This window comes from Lissotriton vulgaris, chromosome 4_1 (genome assembly GCF_964263255.1).
Source record: "Lissotriton vulgaris chromosome 4_1, aLisVul1.2, whole genome shotgun sequence".
NCBI classification, from domain to species: Eukaryota; Metazoa; Chordata; class Amphibia; order Caudata; family Salamandridae; genus Lissotriton; species Lissotriton vulgaris.
The window spans coordinates 796,383,201-796,407,855 of NC_141691.1; the positions used below are offsets into that span (position 1 = coordinate 796,383,201).

The following is a 24,655-nucleotide window of genomic DNA, read 5'->3' on the forward strand; positions in this document are numbered from 1 at the left end:
AGTTGTACCAAACCGTCCATCTATGTCACTCATGACTCCTAGATCACAAGGAAAGTGGAAAATTGGGAATAAAACGGAAGGGGGTGGAGCCTAGTGGCAACCACTTCATTCATTAACAAAAAGTATGTCAGGCCGGTGCTCTGGGCAGGGAGACTTCATTTTAGATGCCTGGTGAATGTCATCACCAGAAAATACATTTGGGGCATGGGGGTATCCAGCACCCAGCCTCATCTGCTGACATGAGAAATGAAACCATAATTAGATAACACTTTATGCCTGAAGTATATCACAGGTGTTCCATAATAGGGAGTGCACCCCTTTCAATTTATTGTAATATGTGGAATTGATGCAAGTTAGCTGACAAGTAAGCAAGAACATGAATTTCCCATTAAAATTAATAAGTGCAAGACGGTGCCACAGTTTTCAATCCTGGTTAAAAGGAAAAAAGTGTAACATAAAAAAAGAAAATGGCTTATGAGAGTTATTTGAAGGCAGATGTACAAGAATTTTAGTTTCCAAATCAATGAACAGGCAAATGTCAGATAGTCTTGGTAAAGCGAGGTCGCATCTGAATAAAATGGGCAATAAAATGACAGGAGATACTTTGCTAGTGATGCAAAGTGTTTCAATTAGTGCTTCAACAAATTCTACGGACCTTTAAGGGTGCTTATTATAAAGTACAAGAATCAAGCAAGGTGTTCCTCTCTTTAGGTCTCCAAAGACGACACATGGAAAGCTTTAGAGCAGCCTTAGTTTTCTTAGTCTTACATTTATTACTTGCTCTATAGCCAGAAGAATTCAACACAAACCAGTAATTATATTCTATGGAAGTAGATAAATGGCAATGGTTTTACAGTGAAATTGACAATTACATTTTTGCACTATATTCGGTGACTAAACTATGTACAGCACACTGCTGAGGAAAACTGTTCCATACTCGATAATAGAACAAAGAGCATTGAGCAGTCAGCAGACTATGGCGATGTGAAAAAGAAAAAACACTCTTGTAAGATTGTATGGTTTTACATCTGATCTTCAACTAATCCTCACCAAGTGCTAACTGCTGGTAAATCAAATATTAAGTGACACGCCTACAAATTTGACTTTAGTATAATTTATTAAGCAAAAAAGTCAAACAACTTTAAGAAGCCTTCCATGGAAAATGAAGTGCGCCCTTATTGCTTCTGTACCAATTAAGAAGGGAACTGAAATCAGATACTGATAAAGAAGTGTACATGATAATCTGCATCAGGATGTTCCATCATCTGCAATGGTGTTGAGCTTTTAGGAGAAAAAAAAATAATGCTGACCATTAGTTTGGGAAGAATAAGTGATTTTGTAATATGAATACCGGCACTCCAGTGTGAAATATCATTTACAGGTAGTCAAAAGTTTAAGGCTTGCAAATATACCAAAAAGAGGGAACCCTGCAAATTCACCCTAATATCAGGTCTGATAATGCCCTACAAATCAAAAAGAACTTCAAAGCTAAATCCAGGGATCTACTTTCTTCAGTAAATATGGTAAACCAAGTTAATGATTCCACAATTAGGAGAAAACGTAGGTACTGCTCTCATGGATGGGTAGGTGGGGGTAAAATATCCTATCCAAAAAGAACTTCTGCATGACTTACGTATGCAAAACATTAACTAAATAAAACAAGACTTTAGGGAGGTTTTCCACTGAACAGATGAGACCAAAGTAGAGTTGTTAGCCTAGAACACTGCTGCTAAAGGGAGTTCACACTACAGAATCACGGGGTGAACTAACTTTCTCACACAAGGCTTCAAAATGTTGGCTCACTTTGTTTAATAAACACATTGTCAAGTTAAATGTATCCACTTGTGGGAGTCGGTGTGGACTGGATTGGACTCAGACATGTCTTTATATGAAAAACGTAAGACTTAAGAATGTGTACTTGTTTTCACACCTCTGTAATTAAAGCCAAGACATTTACATTTTGAAACGCACCTGCAAAGAAAAGTATTAGTGCAAGTTCTCCTCTTAAAGAAACCCAAAACATCATCTAAAACAAATTAATACGTGCAACAGTCTTATAAATTTATATGGTGATCAAAGAGGTCACAAAAATTAATTAACACAATGAAGGCTCATTCTCAATGGTAAGCATCTGCGATTATAAACAAGAAGATATTTGTATAAAGGCTTTATTTCTTTATTGATGTGTGACTAGCAATGGATACAGTATCTTTTGAACATTGAAATATGATTGGTTTAGAAAATGTAAGCACACCCTGCATGGGAGGTTATGTCGTCGCTTGCACAGCTGTGGTTTTGTCAGATCCCTCAAATAAGAATCACATCTGTGAACTGTAAGCTCTGCGGAAGGCGACACCCAAAACTTCAGCTTCAAGGTTCTGTTTTAACCCTGTATGTAAAAACACAAAGCAATGGTGAAATTCTACAGAGACACAAGCATCCTTTCCCTTCTTTCACTAGAAGCATGGGGATGACAGTCATAAAGCAGTCCAATTTACAGAGCGTTCAGAACATAAACTACTTAAGACAATGCATCAATAGCACAAACTGAAGGACTAACCCTTCAAACCAGCTCAATTTTTTCAAGCTTTATAACAAACGGTTAAGGACTGGATATCAAAACACAGCAAAAAATTGATCAAGGTGTTAAATCCGGTTTTACAAGAGCTAAGCTAATACAGGTTTTAATAGGTATGATTTCACTAAACTTGCAAAACACTTTCTTAACCCCAACGGTTGCTCTATATAAACTGGTAAACCCAAGGACCATAATATATTCACTCTTAAAAATGACTGACCGACCAACCAAGCCTCCCTTCATGCAATGCTCAGCATCCCTTTGATTTTATATAAAATTTGTAGAGCACAAACAATTACCCAAAGGCATCATGGTGCTGTACTACTGTCCGGAGAAGACTGATATACCTATAGATAGTGTAAAGAGGGTATAGCCAAGTCTTGAGTGCCTTCCTGAAGGACATCAACTGAGGAATGGCCTCCAGACTTTGTGGAAGGAAATGCTAGTCTAATCAACACAATTGAGAATGCTCTATGAGCCTATTTCTTTTTTTTACTTCTCAGCACCATGAGCTGGTACTGATGCGCTGGTATCTACCTGGGATGTACCATCTCAACATCGTTTTTATTCTTAGTGGAAATGGGAGCTAAAGAGCCTTGTGCACAATGCAAAGAGATTTAAACATAATGCACTTTCGAATTGGCAGCCAGTGTAAGGCCTCTGTCCCATGACAGCCGACTGGTGCATGGAGATGTCTAATATTAATCTGGCAAGCACATTTCGTACCACCTGAAGTATGTGCTGCGTATTCTATTGGAGTCCAGATATAGTGAGTTGCACTAATCCAGTCTGGACATTAGCAGGGCAAGAGCGACCTGCTTATAGGCGGATTGCTGAATAAGTGGAAAGATTTTCTTAAGCATCCTTATAACCCAGAAGCAGGTTGCTACTGTACGATTCCCCTGGGCATTGAGGCCGATTTTGGTGTCTACCGGAACGCAAAAGTTCTTAGCCTTCTTCCACAGGTTCAGGCAGGTTCCTAGAGATTCTGGCCAGCAGCTACTATTCCAGTTGGGCGATCCTGCGCCATAAATCAGCACCTCCGTCATTTAAGATTTAAAAAAGTTACGGCCCATCCATTCTGCCACTGCTGACATGCATCGTGAAACATTATCTGCTAACGAGCACGTATTCTTGGAGGATCAACACAGTAATTTGAGTGTCATCAGCATAGGACTACCTTCATCCCAAGTGCCTGAATTATTGCCGCTAAGGGTGGGTCATACAAAGGTTAAAGAACGTGGGGCTCCTCGATGAGCCCTGTGGCACTCCAAGGAAGGGAAAAGACCTTCGAATAAGAGTGCTGTACCTTCACCTTTTGAGATCTACTCCTAAGGAATGAGGACAGAAATGGCTAGTAGGGCTTGAGGTAAGATACCCAGGCCGTGTAGTCAATCTAACAGCAACAAAGACAAGATGGCATCAAATGCCACTGATCGATCCAAGAGTATCAGAGCTGCACCCTGCCTTGATCCACTAATCGACTGATGCAGTCTGTGGCTGGATTCAAAACAGGTTCTGTCCCACGAGGTTTCCTACAGCCAAAATGGGAGTCATTCAGCTAGTGCTGCTGTTCTGCAATTTCCATCAAATTGATATTAAGGTGCTTCTTAAGAATCTTTTCTGGTCAGGGAAGCAGAGAGATCGGGCAATAATGTTTGCAGTTTATGCTATCCGGTTTCGATTTCTTTAGGAGGGGCCTGATTTCCTCCTTCCAACTCAGAGAGGATCACTTTATTCATTAGATTAGAAAGCACAAGAGCTTTAGTGCTGGTCTCCAGGTGTAGAACTGCTGGTGGGCAGGCCTCCAGAGGTGACCCTGAATTTGTATTAAGATAGTCTTCCACCATCCATGGGGAGATTATTGGGAATACTAACTGAATTGACAAACTAAGGGTTAGTTCGAACCCTTCATGGATGTCTACGATCTTAGAATGAATAAAAATGTGCTAACTGATTGCAAAATAGTTGAGAGCCCACTGGCTCTTCCATGACCTGCGGGGGTCGAGGTCTGCTGCACTACCCTGAAGAGTAGCATTTTCAAATCTATGCATGCAATATTTCGATTTTTTTTCAAATCGAGCAAGCATATATTTTTTAATGATCTTTATGTAATTTTTTCTTGCTCTTTTTAGTTTTTCCTTTAACATTTAATCAATGAATAGACACATTTTAAAGCTTCGTGGGACCAAGGAAAGGAATTTTAATGTTTCTTTGATTGGAACAATCAGATGTACTGATTAGAGTGAAGATGTAAAATCTTGCTAATCAATCCTTAAATATATTAAAACAAAAATATATTTGGAGGACCAGGAAACTGGAAGAGAGGTTTATTGGTAACCCTATTTTCACTACAAAAAAGCGAATTATTCTAGCAGTCCTCCTTAATGGTGATTACACAAACACAAAAATGCTATAATTCCATTTAATTTAGCAATTACAGAAACATAAGTAATCTCTGCCAAGTTAAAACAGCTAATTCTTGGAAATGTATTAAACCATTACATTATTTAGGACTGTTGCAAGTATCTCAACAGCCGAGCCAATAGTTTTCCTACCATAGGTTTATTTATATGATGGTGCACTGTGTTGATGTAGAACACTGTAGTATGGAAAGCAAACTCAAACATTGAAAATAAGGTTAGTATTTTTAATAAGCCACTGCTGATATACAAATCTTGACCAGGGAGCTTTAAAAATGTATTGTTTAACAAAGCTATTACTGCATTAAACACTGATGTAAGGATTGGGCAAGTTATATGCTTGATACCTAGCAAGTACAAAAAAAGGTGTCTTTTTAATTATAAAGATACTCGGTGGGGGGTTTCCGGACCGAACAAATTTTAAAAAACATTAATTTCAATACACTTAGGGTCACTTGGTAAACCAAAAATATATATATATATATACTTGTAAGTATAATGTCAAGGTAGTCCACCAACACTTATACCAAGATTCAGTAGCAACTTTCTCATATCGACAAAATGAAAATAAAGTTTTTTTAAAATCTACCTTGGCCTGCTGTGTATCAGTTCAGAGGGAGAGGAGAGAAATCACGTATGGTGCCATCAAGCTGAGCGTCATTTGAATAAATGTATATAGACTTCTGCACTAGTGTTTCTTCTACAGCAACTCAAGAGCTCATTTTTTGTGATGTATCCATGCAAATGATAACATTAAGCTTAGCCGTTAAAGAAAACGTCATTCTCCTCTACCCAATTAGTTTCAATGGAGAGTGCGAGTACTTTATGCAGATTGTAAATTGTTTGGCTCTTCCAGTTTCAATATCATCTGTCAGAACGTCGTGACTCATACAAAATGCACTGTTTACAGCATAAAACATATGAAAGGGCCCACGCCTAAATGACAGCCTAAACGCTATGTGCCATATAGCAAGCAGGGCTCAAGACCACATACAGCCAAACACATAATACATATTTGAATAATCCCTACACCACCACCACCACCTCCTGCCACCTCATCCAAATACTCTAGAAATGCTAGTTAACTGATGGAAACTCTTCCTCTCAATCAACTTCAGTAAATGGACTTTGGTAAAGTGAGATTACTGACCCTGCCCTTGAGTTTAACTTCATAACCACTTCACACCAGAACTACCTATCCATCAATCCCATTTTTCTAAATATGAATAAATTCTCGGTCAACATGTCTGGGTTAAGAATCATTGGCATTGCATGTTGGTGTACAGTGCACCTCTGGTTGCAGGTACCAGATACAAGGAAAGGGTGCTTAACTATACCCCACTTTCAAAGGCTTGATATCTGGAACCCTCAACTTCACCCTAGCTAGGCACCACCGTCATCTTATTAAGCTTTTGTTCTTCATCTTTGCTTAAAACAAAACCAAACTTTATCTTCCTGCATTACACCATTTTACTGCAGGCAAACTAAGTGGACTAACACTCATTTTGTGTTCAACAGCTAAGCAGAGCTTAATTCTCAACCGTGTTGGGAATCAGTCCATATATTTCCCTACCACATTGGCACATCCATGGAATTTAGATGGACAGTAAATGTTTTACTCATAACTTGACTGTACAATCCTGATGTCCCCAGGTTCAGTGTCTGGAATATATGTCCCTATCACACATTTCACTCTAAGACCCGGATTAACTCTTCAATCCTTAACCAGCTGCAGTACTGTAAAAGACTACTGGACCTCAAGTGGACATTTCTGAAATGCCTTTGGTCCACTTCTTAAATTCCTCGGACCGTTTGTCTGATGCAAACATAGTAAAGTACGTATGATCAAGACGTCCAGCTGTGCACCAGTGAATTTAGTAGCAAAGTCCAGGATGAAACAAAATTGTACTATCGCTTTGCAATATTAACAGGAGGCTGAAACAGACAAATGTTTTAGGTTTGGAGATAGGGTGCTGGTAGATTGCAACTGTGCACTAAACACAGGAGTGCCAACTTACAAACATTTTACTAGAAACATGTAATTTATTTTTGCAGTCTGCCTTAATTTGAGTACTAAAACTCATTCATCAAATGGAGTTTAGCTTTCTACTCTTTTAAATTACAATTCCACCAACTACCCACTAAATTCCACAAGATGAAAAGGAAAACAAATCTGATCTTTTATTCTGAGTTCAGGAAAACCAGAGGACATTACAACAAACTAATTTGAGGGAGGAACATTTTCCAAAATCCCATTTATAGTAACTTTGATCTGAAATATAAATCATGTAATAATTTGCATTGAACTAGTAAAAAACAAGAAAAAAAAGATCCAAATTTCTCCCATCTACAAGTTGTTTGGACAGTTTACATTGAACGCATTTCAGAATGGTCAATCAGAAATGTTAGATCAAATTGAGCTGAAATTCCTTACATCATGTTTATATATACAATCATATTACTATTATCTTGTGGCATTAAGAGTTTGTAAGACTAAAACGAACTCTACGGATGTCTTTGTAGTAACCACATTTTTATACTCTGTTTGGGTCATTCGAAGTAAAGCATCAAAAGTGATCCCTTAACATTTATTCTTTTCACAGTCGTTTACAGTTTTGTACACTGCACAATAGCACTTTATTGATGTTCAGGAATGGTTATCATTGGATCGACTCACAAAAATTTGTTTGGTGAAATTTTTATATTTTATTTAGTTTTTTAACCCCTTCGATGCTCATGACGAGCTGATGCTCATGACGAGCTCAGCTCGTCATGCAGTACACTGCTTGTGTGCTCATGACGAGCTGAGCTCGTCAAGAACAATGTGAATAAATGAGTCAGCACAGAGGGGGAATTGCTGCAGCACTGATGGTGTTAAGTTGGTCAGTGGATGTTGTATGCGAAATGACAAATTAAATAATTCACTTTATTATATCATTAGGCAGCAAAACAACTCGCTGGGTAGAGAGTTTAATGTGTAGCTAATAGTAGGCAAATCCAACACAAGTACCTACCAAACACTGAGCATGAGCACTGGAAAGACAGCCGCTCGGCTGGGATTGGGAAAGTTAACACTGCAATTTGCAAACCCGGGTTGCGAGAGGAGGTCAAATCACTAAATAGGCAATTGACAACTTTTATAAGAAGTCGGGTAGGCATGAAATGAGGTAAAACAAATATGATTGTTTACAGACATAGGAGTAGAAGAACACAAAGAGAAGGGCTAATTAGACCCAGCTGGTAGAATAACTTTCCGCCTTAACAAAAGATGCTTGAGAAATGTAACTGCGAGGATAAACAACACTGGCACTTCGTCATAACGCTTTCTTTGGGTGCAAGGGGGAGGGCGGGATGGCCAACCACGGACAGGTTGGAGATATGGGCAAGCAAGAATGGCGGAGATATGGGAAGAAGCAACACGTGAAACTAGAAAAAAGTGCAAGCGCTATGGAGAGGGCAGCAGGCAGGGGGGAGGAGGCAGCAGGAATAAATAGTACCTCGATCACCTTGGGAGCAGCGGACGGGCACAGATTAACTGGAGTACTTTTTATTTGTTCCCTGCTCAATCGAAAATGAAGTTTCGCCTGCACTGGGCAATTAAGGAGACTGGTAAAGAAGAGTGACATGAAGCCAACAAATTGTAAGCAATGGGCAGGCTCCAAACCCTTTTTGTATACGATAGTGTCTCCCAAGCAGGACACAGGAGCTAGCACATGCTTTCTCAAGCTCGACCCTAAAAATGAAAGGAGGATTATATTGACTGCTACTCTGCCTTCCGTTACTCCAGCATTTGTTTCTATTAGAAATTAAGGTTGGCTGGCAAGAACTGCAGAAATATAGGAGCAGAGTTCTGTCATAGCTAGAGCGAGTCACAGGAAAAGCAAGCCATTTCATCCTGTGAAGTAGGGGCCTGAGTATTTACAATAGGCCCAGCAAACAAAAAAACAGCACTCTTCTTGGACCTCGTCCATACCTAGTCAAAAAGCTGTCATGATGCGATGGAAACTTCTGCCAATCCCGGAACTCTGACTAGGTACGTTTTCTCCCTCTGCAATGGTTTTACATGGAGAAGACGCTAGATGGGCTGGGAGACGTTGCTCTCTTGGTTCCTTTACTCACCCCTAGAATTCACCTCAGACCTTGGACCGATTGATCCTGAATTCCCACTTTGGGATAGGCACATTAGCCAGTATCCCACCAACATTTACATCCCAGCCTTTACCTGGGGTCCCACATATCCGCCCCATCTTTTGATTTAGCAAAGCTGCATTGCCTCACAGAGGTTGTATTTGATAATTATCCCAGAAACTCTCCTCAACCTCTGCCCAATATCTTCCAGAGCTCCCAACCAGCTCTACATAGGCGCTCTAAGTAGGTGAACGCCGGTATAAAACGCATTCCTGTTATACCACTGCTCTGTTGTATGCTCTCACTTCATGCTTTCACTGTGAATGTGAATTTGGGACTGCGAAGTGTACCGAACATTACAGATCACAAAAATAATATTTTTTCTTCCACTGGTCTTTTTTTTTCCTTGCTGGTTATTGAAAACTCAAAATTATTTGGGGGGAAAAGTTGGTTGGTGAGTCTTCATTCTCCTGCTTTCGTTCCAAAATATAAAACATCAATTGTAAGGATGGTTTACTTGCCAAGAAACATTCACTTAACATCGAAACAAAAACAGGACTGTAATAAACGTAAGAAAACTTTAAAGTTTATTCAGCTCTCCAGAGACCAGGAGCTTCATATATAGTCAAATCTAAATGCTCAAGTTATTTAAAAACATCTACAATCGACCAGAAAAAAGCCTAATTGTGTATATGTTAGAAATCGGGAACTTACTTTCCGTCACACAATGTTACTATTTACTTCTGGCTATGAAAATATTTGCCCACAAAAGTATTGTCACACTTCCACTAGAGCACACTCCAAAATTTTAAATGATTCTTCTCGCACCAGTGCTAAAGCAATGAGAGCTTAAGTAATTTTACAATGAGTTCAGTATAATGAATAATTCTCATTTCAAATGGGTTGTGACTTTGTCCACTCCTGCTACTCAATTCAAACCAAGAGATTAGAAACGTGCACTTTAAGTTACTAAGTGTATTTTCGTATAACATTTCAACTGAGGTCCTTCAGACACAGTCATGGACAAACCTCAATTGTCACATAGCGAAAACCCATTTTTGTTGGGCGTATATTTGTGAGGATGTGGTTTATGGGATATGACTCACCAGTGGTATGCAGGTATTTTAGTATAATCATTTTACCCATTTGCTTCTGAGAAAACACTGCATAAAAAAAAATATATGCAATTGGAAATAAGCTTAAAAAAAATTAAAGACAGCCTATGGAAAGATCCATCCTTGACAAAGTGGATAGCAAGTGCAGCCAGTGCTAAAAGAAGAACATTTAAACGTTATCTAATTACAGTTCCCAGGTGATGAGTAGTACAAGCCCATGCCTAAATTCAATGGAATCTGTGACTAAACATCCAAGGGCAGAAGGCAGAAAAAATAGCTCAGTGCCCTGGATCAATTCAGGACAGCCCACCAATCGCTGTACCATGCGAGTTTGTTGCTATAATAAAAAGTAGCTGTGGATTTTATAGTCCTAACCTCAACCAAAGGCCTTCAACCCACATACAATGGCCACAGACTTGAAGAATATATGGAGAAACCTTACTGCTGGGGAAACTGCCGGCAGTGGCAAAATGACTGTAGAAGTGCGAGTCCCTTATCAACTGTCATTCTGCTTTTAGTCACATAAACACACCCCTCTGAAATTCTAAACATTCATTTCTTAAAATTATAACCTTGTGTTATTTCCCATCCATTTGCGAATGTACACGTATCAAGTGGGAACAAAAGGAGAAAACAGCTTTTGTGAAATGAAACGCCCAAGTTCCATTTCCCAATACAGTTCTCTCCTCTGTGAAGAAAGCATAAAGAGGAACCAACACACAGGGGGAGTATGGGTAAGGAGCAATGAGATAAGAACGTGCAGCCCTCTAGGGAGAGGAGGGGGGTGTAGAACAGAGAAACAAACTGCCTTACCACCAGGGCAGGGGGCGCAAAGAGAAGCAAATAGCAAATATGCAGGAAGAAAATATGAAGGCATAAATAAGAGCACTGAAGAGCTAACAGCTAATTGATAAAAATTGTCACACATGCATTGCAAGGAATCCATTGTAGGAAAGTACAGAAACCTCAAACTGCAAAAAGTGAGTCAAGATGAAACGGGCTGGTAAAAAAAAAAAAAAAGTCATTGGATGAAGGGGATAGACCTGAATAACGCTTGTAAACTTATCTGGCTGATCGTTGCACTGTCAGACTTAGAACACCAAATGCAGTTAAAGGAGATGGGCTAGCATGCCCCGCAGTTTTAATGGAATAAAGTATTATAGTTTTTTCTCTAAATATAGTTAAGCTGTATTTATTCCATCATAACTGTAAAATGTTTTTATGTGGGCCTCACAGTAATTTTTGTGAAGTATAGGAAAAAACCTTGCCAACATCTGTGAAGTGGTTTCCAAACCACCAACCATTCTGATTATTTTTTTTGCTTATACTGAACCTTTAATAAGCAATACAAAAAGCAGGAGACAGATTCTCAATCTAGGCACCAAGGTTATGAAACAAGTTCCTTACAAAGAAGACACTTAGACCAATATTCCTTATGTTGAAATACAAGTCAAACAACAACCTCCAAGCGCCACATCACCCATGTTCGGTACGGGGCATTCTAGCAACTTCAAGCCCAGTAACCATCTTTCTACTCCACAAAGATATGTTTTCCCTCTCGAAATGCCAATACAGACAAACAGTACACACAAAACACTTCTGACTGGTCACAATGACATGGAAAGTACTTGCAAAGCCAACTGGTCATGACATGAATAAGCAGCCTCAGACCAGCTGACTAAGTCTTGGTATAGGTTTTGTAAGCATTGCAAAAACCATCGAAGATGGACACCAATGCCAAAACACCCAAGTCAGCCATCTTTGAATGGGTTTTAGCATGAAGTGCATTTTAAACCACAACAGGGTTTAAAAAAAGCCTCTTCAGGAAGCTTAAGTAGGGCCAGTGTTTAAAAGGAAGAATATTAAACACGCAAGATGAATTTTTAACTTGGAATACAACTCAAACAAATTCAAAATAGAAAGGACAAAAATAGATGCAAAATTGAATATTTAAAAAGGTTCAATTAAGTCAGGCCAATGAGACTGTGGGGTACATGCTTCTATTTTAGGACGTCTGCTGACACCATCCACTGGAGGGGACCATGTATGCCAGTATACATTAGGACACAGCAAAAGGACAATGAAGGACAGAGTAAATGTATCACTCTTTGCAGTGGAAGTAGAGAGGAAATGCCTTTCCTCTGACTATACTAATTTAAAGCCCAAAGCACCCCAGACTTCGTGTACACGTTCAGCTGACAAACTAAAGCCTCGAGCATTAATGGAGCATACACAGTGGAAGAGAGGCCAAAAAGAGAATCTCCTAGGGAAGGAGGAAAATGGGAAAGACCGAGCACACCTGTAACTTTCCGCCAACACTAATGTTTTGACACAGAAATTGCACAATTATCTCTTCCTTTTATCTAATTCTCAAAATACTGGTAGGAAAAAACGTCCCAAAAGAGCTAAATCACACCTGTCAAGGCGCAACTTGAGAGCTCTAAAGAATTTAAAATACTTAACTTGTGAAACCTGTGGCAATCGCAAGCCCAAACAAGCTGGACACAGTGTTACAAACACACATCTTACCTTTTTGTTCGCTTGTACTCTTTTCTGTAAGATCTTTCTGCAAACGGCGATCTTCGGCTCTCGCGGTGTCGATGCCTCTCCCTTCAAGGTTTTAAGATAAACAAGTTATTGTGAACAGCAGTATGTTCATTGAGTAAAACGGAGTTAATATAGATGTAATGCAGTCTATTGAAATAATGTACTGACAAGCCAAAATCAAGAGTTCCGAAAGGTCAACCCTTTTCTTTACTCCATTATAACAAAACAAATATCGAAACAGTCCTACAAGAGGATTTACATCAGGTTAAACAAGTTCTGTACATTTTAAATTATAACTAAATAGGAGGCATAGCCTTAAATGTGAAATGACTACACCAAATCCATATAACAGAGTAATACTGCCTCAATTCCTGCGCATGTATCAGTACAGAAGTGATTTCTTCCGAGTTGGTGAGGTCTTATCTATACCAGTGCACCAAGAATCAGTTCTTGCCTTGAGGCAGCAGTGCTTGAACTCGACTGAGTTTCTGGTGCAGTTTCAATTTAATTTACACTCGAGAGGCTACCAGCAAATGCTTGAAGGATATCATAAGTCATACAGTCACATAGTCAAGATTTTAAACCCTCTGTTGTCATACCCAGTGAATGCCACGCCATGCAGATACAGTTGTGAACACAGTATAGTTCCTAAAAGCTAAGTACTGCTCAATGAAGTCAATGGGGGGAAAATTACACTCATCCTTTGTAAGCCAAGAGCAACAGTTGCAACACCTTAACTGTCTAGCAGACCTCAGCCACAATGCATTTCTATGGTCAAGAACGAAAGCCAACTATGGCAGGGATTGTGATATTTGTCCCACTCGCATCAAAGATGGATATCGATTTTACAGTACCTGAAGATGGCAGAAATCGGGGGAAAGGAACTGCATTTAAAAGGACCAGATGAAAATGCTCGCCATCAAAGGAAAACCAAACATTACAGAGTCATAGAACTAGTGATGGTCAGACTCCATCTTCAAGTGACTTAGATCCTATGTTGCATCTTCTCCACCAATCCATTTTTGCACTCAAAAAACCTTATAGCAACAAACATTTGGTAGTAGGTGGTGAAACCTAGGGTTTCAAGATAGTGACATCTTCTGTCTGTCATCACCTGCCTGCTCTATGGACAAAGCACATTTGAGATAATAGCATTTGCAGAGTACATCAACAGAAAAGAGGTGGCAGTGCCATACAGCAGAACTTTCCTGGCCACTTATGCGAAGGGACTCTCTCTCTCCCTATGTTGCAAGGGCGAAGAGATGGCCAGCATGAGTTGCTAAAGCACAGAAGCCCAAATCTAGTATGCAAATGTGCATGTCTTTGGTACACTATCGAATGTGGTTGGCTAAGAGATGGGGACCAGGCCAAGGGGCGTTCTGTTTGAAAAGTGGAGGTATTGCCAAATTCAGGGAAGAGCTGCAGCACTTGTATGGGTCCAGCTGGGGATGCTGGACGCCTTGTTAGGTGGCATAGAAAATGCACATGCCTGTGATGGTAATATATACATTGTGGCTCTGTCCTTTGGTCCTCAGTCCAGTTCCCATTGAGAACGAAGGACAAAGAGCTTTAATAGGAGCTGTAGTTGTCCTGCACAAGAGCAATACAAACCACCCAAAATAAATTTAAAACAAAAAAAATGGTCTTTTTTTTTTAAAAAAGCCCTGTCTGCGCGCTTCTAGGCGCAACAATGAAGTGTGGCTCCGGTAAGCCTCGGTCAAATATCATTTATAACAAGAACTTAAAGCCAATACATCACTCCTTTAGGACCTACTCCATAGAGCACAGCATTACCCCAATGCAGTTCTGCATGGTTAAAGAATGAAGGAAAAGCGTTTAATATAGCCGACTGAGTAATTTTGTACACTATTTCCCACTGTTCCTTTGCAGAATAGCGAGGTAGCCAGTCCCATCACACACTGTCCTTTATGTCAAGAAATTCTACTTTGGTGTTATTAATTTGCAATCTTTTTCCTCCCTTATGACCCCATCCCAAATGATAAAAAGGTTGTCAATATAATTAATACACAATAAAATGCGGTGGATCCACTCTCTAATTCTACCCATATCACCTGTTCCTCCAACCATGAAAAAAAGTTATTGTTTAGGCAGAAATTGTATATATCAACACAATTGGAGACATGGTATCAGCAGACCCTAGTAGGTAAAGGGAAGAGAGAACTTTGATATACCGGAAAGGGGGGGGGGGGGGGGGGGGGGATACACTATTTCTAGTTCAACTAATACACTAACAAAAGCCTCCCAATGCCTGGCTCTAAATTTCTTATAGAATGCTAGTTCATTATCTAAATTTCACCCTACTGGCAACTGGCAAAGAAAAGATGTATTCTTTTTTATACCCTCCCCCACTATACCCGTTTTGAGAACATTACTCTTTACCAAAAGAACTATTAAACCTTTGACTTTCTTCACAAAGGTTCTTTTAGTGAAAAGAGTACAATCAGATGACACCATTCAAACATATATATATATACTGAGTCTCAATTAGTTGTAAACATCAAAATATGAGTCCACATAGACCAAGCCAGGACAAAACTTTTTCATTTTTCTTTTTTGTTGTTTTAACCATGCAAGTCATTATAGAATGCCCGGCGATGATGGTGGACTCCCCCACATCAGCTAATCGAGACAATTATTAAATAACTACAAACCCCATGGGCCCTTATCAGCGCATGCAGCTATAATGTCATTATGTCTCTGTGCATGGGGCCTAAACAAAAACCTGCAGAATTTACAAAAACTGCTCATGACCCATCAGTTGGACGAGGAGCTGGTTGGAGTGTGGGACTGGAAGTAGGTTAACCATGGGGATATTACTCTTGATGAATTAAGTGACTACTCCGGGGTTCTTATGCCCTTACTTCTCGAATACTTGATATCGGCCCATACTTTCATAACAATTGTGATTTACTCTCCGGTTCCTGTAATTAAACAGGATCTTCTGCACCTCCTCCTTTTGACTACTTGTATATGCAGTGTGCGACTACAGAGACACCACTCCCCCAATTCTAGCCCATGTATGCCTGTACTTTTGACATGTGTGGAGTTGGCATAAACAATATGTATTTATGGATGAACTTCACCACAATTAAATTTATGTTCTTTTACATTAACCTTGTCACAACTGTTTGTGTTGTACGTTCTCTTCCAATACAGGTATCAAGACTCACTGCAGCAAGTTTAGGCAAGTATTATCTCACAATGCATGCATGTTAGTCTTGCATGTAGTATCTAATCTGGAATAAACTCCAGGCTGTTAGCGTATCCTGGTGAAAGCCTTGGCCTAATAAACATTTAAAGTTCTCCCTGAAATATGGTTGAACCCATCCTGATTTTTAGGGACCAAGATGAGATCAGAAGATGAAGTATGCCACTACTAGAGTGGTTGAGGGACTAAAAGAAAAAATATATTTTTTTCATTGTCAGCAGGGAGAGATTTAAATTATGAACCAGTGTTCGCTAAGAAATTAAAAGCCAGGCATGGGATCATTTTGTTAGTGTTTAGGCAGAAGCGGACCATATCTAGCAGCATGAAAGTGTGTGGGAAATACCATTTTACATGCCAGTACTTGGCCTATGAAGTTTAAATGGTGCATTCCTTAAGGTAAGCTCCTCGGAGCCAACCGTAGCTGCAGAACATCTACTATATACAAAATATTAACTTGCACTATGGAGAGGAGTTTAAAAAATTGAGTATCACAAAAAGGTTTTAAGGGAACCAATAAATAAAAAATGAATTACTAAGTATAGAACAATGCTTATTCAGCAAAAAGAAGAGAACTGAAAGTCAGCAACCAAAGATAATATGTACATATTGGAAGGTGGGAAATGACATTATGGATCATTTAAAAACATTGGAATATTATTAGCGGCTTGAACCAACATCCCACTATTACTAACAGCGAAACACACTCTTTGAAGACACTTCAGGCTAGTCATTTTAAAGATACATAGAACACAAGTTTTCTTCAGAAGTGCAAAATGCATGACCTGTAAAACCAGCATGAATTGAGATTCATATCCTCTACCCATAGGCAGAAGACATTATAATCTGACATGCACTTCTAACTATTATGAATGTTTTTAAATTTCCATGTAAGTTAATGTATGCAGGGAGTACCTTCTTTTCGGTAAGTTAAAGAGTGTTGGAACACAAGAGTATTAGAAGGGCAGAAAGTAAATATCTAGTAGCCAGGTATTTTATAAACATGCATAATCAAGATCCTGGTCTTTAGTAATTTTTTTTTTTGCTTTTGTGAGGATTAAACAGCATGACCTAGGAGGAGATCGTGAAAAAATACTGAGACAGCTAGAAAGCAGTTATATTTGGATCTCAACACTTAATACCTGCATGATGAGGAACGGACTGGTGTTTCAAACTATAGAACTGGACTACATTACCATAATATCCTCTCAAGCTGGACATTTGTGGAAAATCGTGTTAGTTCCTGCCTAGAATGTGTAAAATTACTGATAACCTTTGTTTTCTGTGCATAGCACTTAATACCAACAAAGATGTAATGAAATGAACTACACTATTATTCTTTATTATTGAAGTTTATTTTAAGTTACTTGAGTAGATATAGATGCTCTGGATTTGTGAGCTGTGGCCACAGTGAATATACCTAATTTACTTGATATATGGACATTATAATTACAGAACCTGTATATTTCTGGTTAGGATTTGTATACAATGATTAAAGACTGGATCGAACCATTGAAATACATACTGATACACTGTATTGCTAACTATGACCACAGTGGCCTAATCGAGCTTAACATTGATGGCAATAATACAAGTCTCCAGTATAATAACTGTACAAGCTTCTTAAACTTACCCACTTGGTCAACAAGATACTATGCACTCATAATGATAGAGTTACAGTCAAGTGGGCACCTTGAAGTCTTATAATGATTGTGCAATTGGCAACACTGCATTAACATGAACCGTGTATACACAGAAGAGGCTGGTATAGAGTGTTACAGTACTAATATACATTACGTTCACTTTTGAATGCACTGACATATGATATGCACTTTAAGTCTATTAATTGACTAAGAAATGTCATAGTCAAACATTAGATTAAATAATTTTCGAATTGTGCATATGGATGAATGTTAGTTGGATAATGATTTCAATTGTTATACCCATCAATGTTAAGGAATGGATGAATTATACAAACTTAAAAAGTTACAATCAATTGATGCATATCGACACAAACAGAACGGTTAATGAAATATGTGAATACACCAATGTCACCATAACTTTTTAGACATTCAAAGATGGAGGTTTTATACATGATTTGTGCAATGATGTTTTAATCTTTTTCACTGTCATTGGTGCACAGGTATTTGTATTGAAGGGTGGTAGGGCACAGTTATGCTTGAGAAAGGCAGAACGCCAAAACGTGCAACTGAATAAACCTGACAAGAGAAATTAACCTGCAGTGACAGCAACTTTCCTATGAGGAATTCTGAGGCGGATATAACAGGAACTGCACCCATTCTGGCCCTGGTGTGGTAAACACTGGTGTGGTGGGTTCTTGCAGTACGGAGGTACATATGTGTGTGTTTAACACCAAAAAGAGAATTGTGTTTGTGAAATGTTCAAATGTTTGTTCAAAAATTTGGACTCTTTTTCTAGTTGACAAAATAAGTGCACAAAGAAATTATTTCATAAAGCATATACCACTTTCATACCTGTACCACATCACAGTTATGTAATGTGCCTGGGAAATGATTTACCTGCTGCGTTCACTACTTCTGTGGCGAGGGGGTGTTCTTCCGTGAGAGGGTGTTCTTCCATGAGAAGGTGATCTTCCTCTTGGAGGTGGAGTCCTTCCCCGTGGTGGTGGAGTCCTTGCCCGTGGTGGCGGGGTCCTTCCCCGGTCATATTCTGATCTGTGCCGGCTACTGCTTTCCTGCTTACGCCTGTCAGGGCTCCTTCCCCGGTCGCTTCGATCCCCATCCCTTTCAGACCTGTGCTTTTCAACATGACTATATTCTCTGTGACGATGATCGTCATAGTGCTTGGTCCTTTCTGGAGACCTTCGTTCATTTTGAAACTTCTCTGTTTGGTACTGACTTGCATGATAATAATTGTTGCTACTCGGATATGAATTGGAGCTATGCTGGAAATTATTAAAATTTGGAGGTGGTGGTGGTGGAGGGGGAAAAGTTTGCTGTGCATAACTTGCAGCATAAACTGGTTGATAGTTAACCTGTTGAGGTATTATGGGTGGCGGCGGCAGCGGCATAGAAGGGGGCATCATATAAGGGTAGGGAGACTGCCCTGCTGGAGCACCTGGTACAGGAATGTTATTGGGAGGTGGCACAGAAGGTGGGACTTGGGGAAAGCCTGGAGGTTGAGGAAACGTCGGCCGGACTTGAGGATTTGGAAATGGTGGTCTTGGAGGAAGTTGGACAAGAGTATTCTGTGGTACTGGTGGCACTGGTGGAGGAAAGGGAATATACTCAGGACGGGGAGCAATGTAGGGGACGTTAGGAGGTTGTGTCTGGGGCACAGGTGGGGGATAGGTTATAAACTCTGGCCGCGGAGCCATGACTGTAATGTTTGGAGGAGCAGTGAAGGCTGCGGGAGCAACAGTCGGTTGGCCATAGTTGTAATGGGTGGTTGAGGGCTGCTGAGGAGGAAGTGGTCTCAAGTTCTGTGGTCGGTAGGTCTGTGCTGCTTCTCTTATTCCAGGCCCTCCATGGCCACGGGGAAATCTTTGCCCACCATGGTAGGACATTCTACTTGTTGATAAAAAAAAAATAAAAAAAAGATAGGAAGTAAAGTAATTCACATATCTACATTATTAAGGCAATTCTGATGATGGGAATGAACCCAACAAAATGAAAGTGCTTTTTTTTATATACACCAATAAGCATTTTATACCACCTGGACTGGCTAATTGTGAACAAGTCCAATTAAAGATAGAACCACATAGTGCATGCTGAAATTTAAATGGTCGCATGCAGGTACTAGCAGTGGGATTATAAAATGCAGTAGGAACAGTTATCTTATAATATATTTCTCAAATATATCCGTATGATGGCTTTGTTTACTACTTTGAATGTGTGCTAGTTACCCAAAATGATTGTTGCTTTGGGAATTTAGAAGAATATAATGAGGTGCAAAGGTTCTTTCTGAATTACAAGCAAAGGCAATCTTCAAGAACACAGCAGTAGACGTTCCAATATGTGTCCTTTAAGGTACTGCCTGAATAAGGATTTAGCGCACACTGGCAGATGCGATTGGTATAGCACGCTAATGAAACAGTCTCTGCATGCTAGACATCTAGAAATTAACTACAATAAGTTGTACCTGCAACAACTGAACTCTTAACTACAGTTAACCAGTTCTACGAATTCAGTAAAGGGAGCTGTTCTTGGTCTGCATCCATCACACTGAGCAGTGGTGCCATGGACTTACTTGAGCCTTAGGAGAACTGGCTACTTCAGACCCAAAGAGAAAAATATAATTTTGCAAAGGAGAGCAGGGTACTGCTGGGATCTCTAAAATATTATATGTGACAGTCATGACTATTTAAAAATATTACAGTAAAATTAAGAATCGGAGCCAACCGCTCATGGCAAACCATTGACACTAATAGAGAAGCCAAGATCCAGGACTAACCATAAAGGACAGTTTGAGAGTCTAAAAATTCCAGTCCAAGATACTTAGTCTGCGATGCAAGGTTCTCTGCAAAACTCTGTTCTCTGCAAAACTCCCTAGCAGTTTAAGATGGATTAAGTTTCAATCAACTGCTCTCAACCGTGTTGGGAAAGTTTGCAGGGGGAGTATACCGTAGATGGTGCACACCCTGACGTATGTTGTCCCCAAAAAATATTTTGGGAAATAGGGGAGGCCCAAAAGCACAAAGGACTTAGAGGGAGACATGGCATGCAGCTTCAAATGAATAAGGAAAATGAGCATAAAGGACCCCAAAGGTACCTTGTGAGAGGCATTTTAAGATCTGTTCAAGTCAAGGAAAAATATGCCACTGTAAACCTAAAATATGTTTTCATACTTCTTGAAAAATGTAGATTTTGGGGAAAATGTTGCACTCAGAAGCATGGAAAACAAATTCCACTACAAAGGAGAGGCTCTGAAAAATGCCTGAATACAGCAGAACAATTTGAGCACCCAGAGGCATGGAAAATAGGGGGCGGGGGGATACACACACTGGAATTCGGCATAGAAAAATAGTGCTATGAATATAAAACTGGCAACCACGAAGACCAAATCCTAAATCATCGTCAAACAGGTTGAATGGTCGACGCATACACATTTTAATTCTTGGCTAAATGCAAAGACGAGTAGACCTAAAGTATACTGTTTGTAAAAATACATTTAATTTGCATCATTGTATAGCAAGCTTTTGATTATTTTTCTTGATTGCTTTCGTGCATTTCATCTTCACGAGCACTGCACAAATTTAGCTCACCATTAGGGACACCCCTTTGCAATAGAAGCCTTGGTTATCGCCTTTTCATATTGTGATCATGTAAGTATATACTTGTTTTTTCTTACAATTTAGATGTGCACACATTTTTCCTTCCACACCCATTTTCCTTCCCACTGAGTGGGTATTCAAAGGACTACATTTTAACTTTTGAGTCATAAATCAGGGCGCATTCTAAGTCAGGGGTCTTATTCTACCAAGGTTTTGATTATACCACCTTTCTGGTTAGCCTGGATTCGCACACAAGTGACCTATTTGCATCAACTATTTGAATATTCGCAGGCTATGCATATGCAGGGACTGACTTCATGAATGAGATCTGTTTAGGCCACCTTTTTTCATTATGGTAGTGCTCTAAATATGACAACACTAACTGTGATCACAGCAGAGTTCAGAATACCTATTTTTTCTAATTGTACAAATGCTCTCTTTTTAGGTCTTGCCTACGCAGCGCGCAAGCGCTGTTCAGGAGGGACCTCTTGGAAATCGCACTGTACTTTCTTGGAAACTTCAGCCTGTTTTGCACTGTTTCCAATGAGTACTTTTTAGGGGCTGCGCTGGTCTTTCAGTGTTTGTCTTGTTTAATAAACTTCGACAGTCTTAGTTAATATAAACTGCCTGCTGTACACACATTATCAATGGTCGAACAAGTTATTCGATGGGCACATACAGGATTTGGCTACAACAGAAAAGTAAGTTCCAGGGCAAAGTGTCAGACTTTGGAGTAGGGGGCTGTATAGGTCTATACTTCCAGAAAACTACTCCCCTTTGACAAGGAGCCTTGATAAATGTAAGACTTATTTACTACAACACGAGACATAAATAAAGGGGCAATACAGTATGAATTGATTTCCAGATGGAGCCGTTTCCGGATACGCCCTTAATCAAGGTAAAACCCAAATTGTGATTAATGATAATTTGGCTTTTGCCGACCCCAGAGTTACTCCAAACGCAACATATTTGGGGATCTCTATCACTGCCAAACTAGAAGATCTGGTATATATTAATGTAAAACCTGTTTTAAGGACAATGCAAAAGGATCTCCACCGACTAGATAACCTGCACCTTTCCCTGATTGGTAGAGTAAACGCCATTAAAATGGCGTTTTTCCCTACATTGCTGTATTTATTTAGAGCAATATGCCTAGAATTTCCGGACTCCTGTTTAAAATCAATAGAACACACCTTCTCAAAATTTATTTGGTCATATTCCCAACCAAGACGTGCATTAAAATTCCTTACTTTACCAAAGGAACGGGGGGGGGCTTAGGCTTACCAAATTTGCGGTTCTATTATTGGGCAGCAACCCTGATTAACAGTCAAGAACTTCTTCAAATTGAATTAACGAATGTAGCATCACGGGGTGTGCACCATCTATTTATAACCTATTGTTCGGGGAAAAAAATTCTGGATATCTATGGCGACACCTACATGACATTTATCACAAAAAAGTATAATTTAAGCCGCTTCTACATTCTTTTAAAATTTTGCAAAAAATCAGAAAACTAATGGATATTGGGCGAGTTTTATACTATACACTTTTTAAAGATAATCTAGATCTGCCCTCTATTTTCAGGGATAGCTGTATGAAGAAATGGGAAGCAGCCGGAATTACACATTTCGGCAATCTCTGCTCTTCTACGGGGCTTCACACATTTGAGGAACTAAGAATGAAATATCAAATTAACAACAGAGACTTCTTCACATACCTACAAATACGGGACTTCATAACTAAAAGAAATATTTGTGAAATCATCAGTACAAAATGTGAGATATTTGAGACACTGTCGTCCAGTAAAGTTAACACCATCAGTGAAATATATATCCTATTAAGTAACTCGGCACCTGATGATATAGGAAAGATAGCCTCGAAGTGGGAAAACAAAATTGGTATACCTCCAGCTGAAATTGAAAGTATAATGGCAATGTCACAAACTTATTTGCTATTTTATGTTCTATTATACTCCCGACAAAATTGCAAAATGGGGCTCGGGTAAAAGAACTTACTGTCCCCGGTGCCACTTTCCAAATGCAGACTGTATACATATTTTTCCTACCTGCGACAGCCTATCCCAACTGAAACTCGATATTGAGAGATTTATATCAGCAGTTGTGAAAAATCCCATTATCTTGACTATTGAAATGATGCTTCTAGGAGCGACTGACCCAAACTGGAATCGACAAGGGGCGGAATTTATATTTGTGTCAATGGCAGTTTTTAGGATGTGTATTGCATCGGCTGGTTAGATGAACTGGCACCCTCATTTCAGCAATGGCTCGCCAGATTACTAGCCGCATTTAAGCTGGAAATTGCAATCTATAAAGGGAAAGGTAGAAGGAAACGCACTGCTGGCCTGAAAATCTGGGCTCCGCTACAAGAATGGTGCGATAATCAAGGCAAAATTAATACTAATAATAATAGGCAACTCCTTTAAACCTAAATTAGATCTATTGGTGTCATTCTTAGTGAAGTCTATATATGGGGTTTAACTATTAAACCATGCAATAACTGGACAGTGGAACTGGTAATTGCTCTTGTATCTGAACTTGCAATGGCCTCTGTATTCTTATTTGAAGATTTTTATGCTGTGCTATTTCTATACATGTGTCTAGTTTGATGTAGCTTGCTTTATTATTTTCAATTTAATTTAATTTAATTTGCGGGTTTGTAGAGCGCTTGAATAAACTCCCAAGGGAGTATCTCCACGCTATCTGACTGCTAAACTTGCAGGAGATCGAATTCCCTGGGTCCAATCTAGTTCTTAAACTGTGTGGTTAGACCTGGAACAAGAACGTCTTCAGCTTTTTTCTGAAGGCCAGATGATTTTCAAGCTGCCTAAGCTGGAGAGGGAGACCATTCCTTACCCGCTTCATCCTAGGAATCGTGAGAAGCATTTGGTCACTGGACCGTAGAGCACGAGAAAGAACATACGGCACAAACTTGTCTGCCAGATAGGAGGGACCCAAACCATGAAGTCCTTTGTGGACCGTACAACAGATCTTAAAAACAACTCTCTGACGGATGGAAAGCCAATGAAGCCTGGCAAGTAGAGGTTTTGAAGGTGTTCTCGGAGGGGCATTTAGAACCAACCTGGCTGCGGTGTTCTGCACAACCTGTAACCTATCCAGATCCTCCTCATTAGCTGACAGCAAGAGACCATTACAATAGTCGAGACGGCTGATAACCAACGCCTGGACCAGGGTCTTTCTGATGGTGATTGATTTCAGGGCACAGCACACAGTTATTTTACGGGGCCCAACAATGCATAATGTGGTATTCATATTGTATATTTTTCTTTCTTCATCTTCTCTTTTCCTTTAGAAGTCTGCCAGACTAAGGGGTGGGGGAGGGTTAGGGGGTTACGATGAACTTTCT

General features: G+C 39.6%; 1 protein-coding gene across 2 annotated transcripts in view; it reads right to left on the minus strand.

Annotated features, from left to right (window-relative positions):
- DROSHA (drosha ribonuclease III) overlaps nt 1–24,655 on the minus strand; it is a 692,102-nt gene that overhangs the window by 655,383 nt on the left and 12,064 nt on the right. The window contains exons 2-3 of one of the 2 annotated variants that reach the window (XM_086965123.1): nt 18,558–19,568; nt 12,774–12,854 (exon numbers count right to left, since the gene is read on the minus strand). In XM_086965123.1, coding sequence (XP_086821249.1) covers nt 12,774–12,854; nt 18,558–19,564 — 1,088 coding nt within the window. In that variant the 5' untranslated portion in view covers nt 19,565–19,568. The remainder of the gene's footprint in view (nt 1–12,773; nt 12,855–18,557; nt 19,569–24,655) is intronic. The other variant, XM_086965122.1, reaches the window with a different exon arrangement.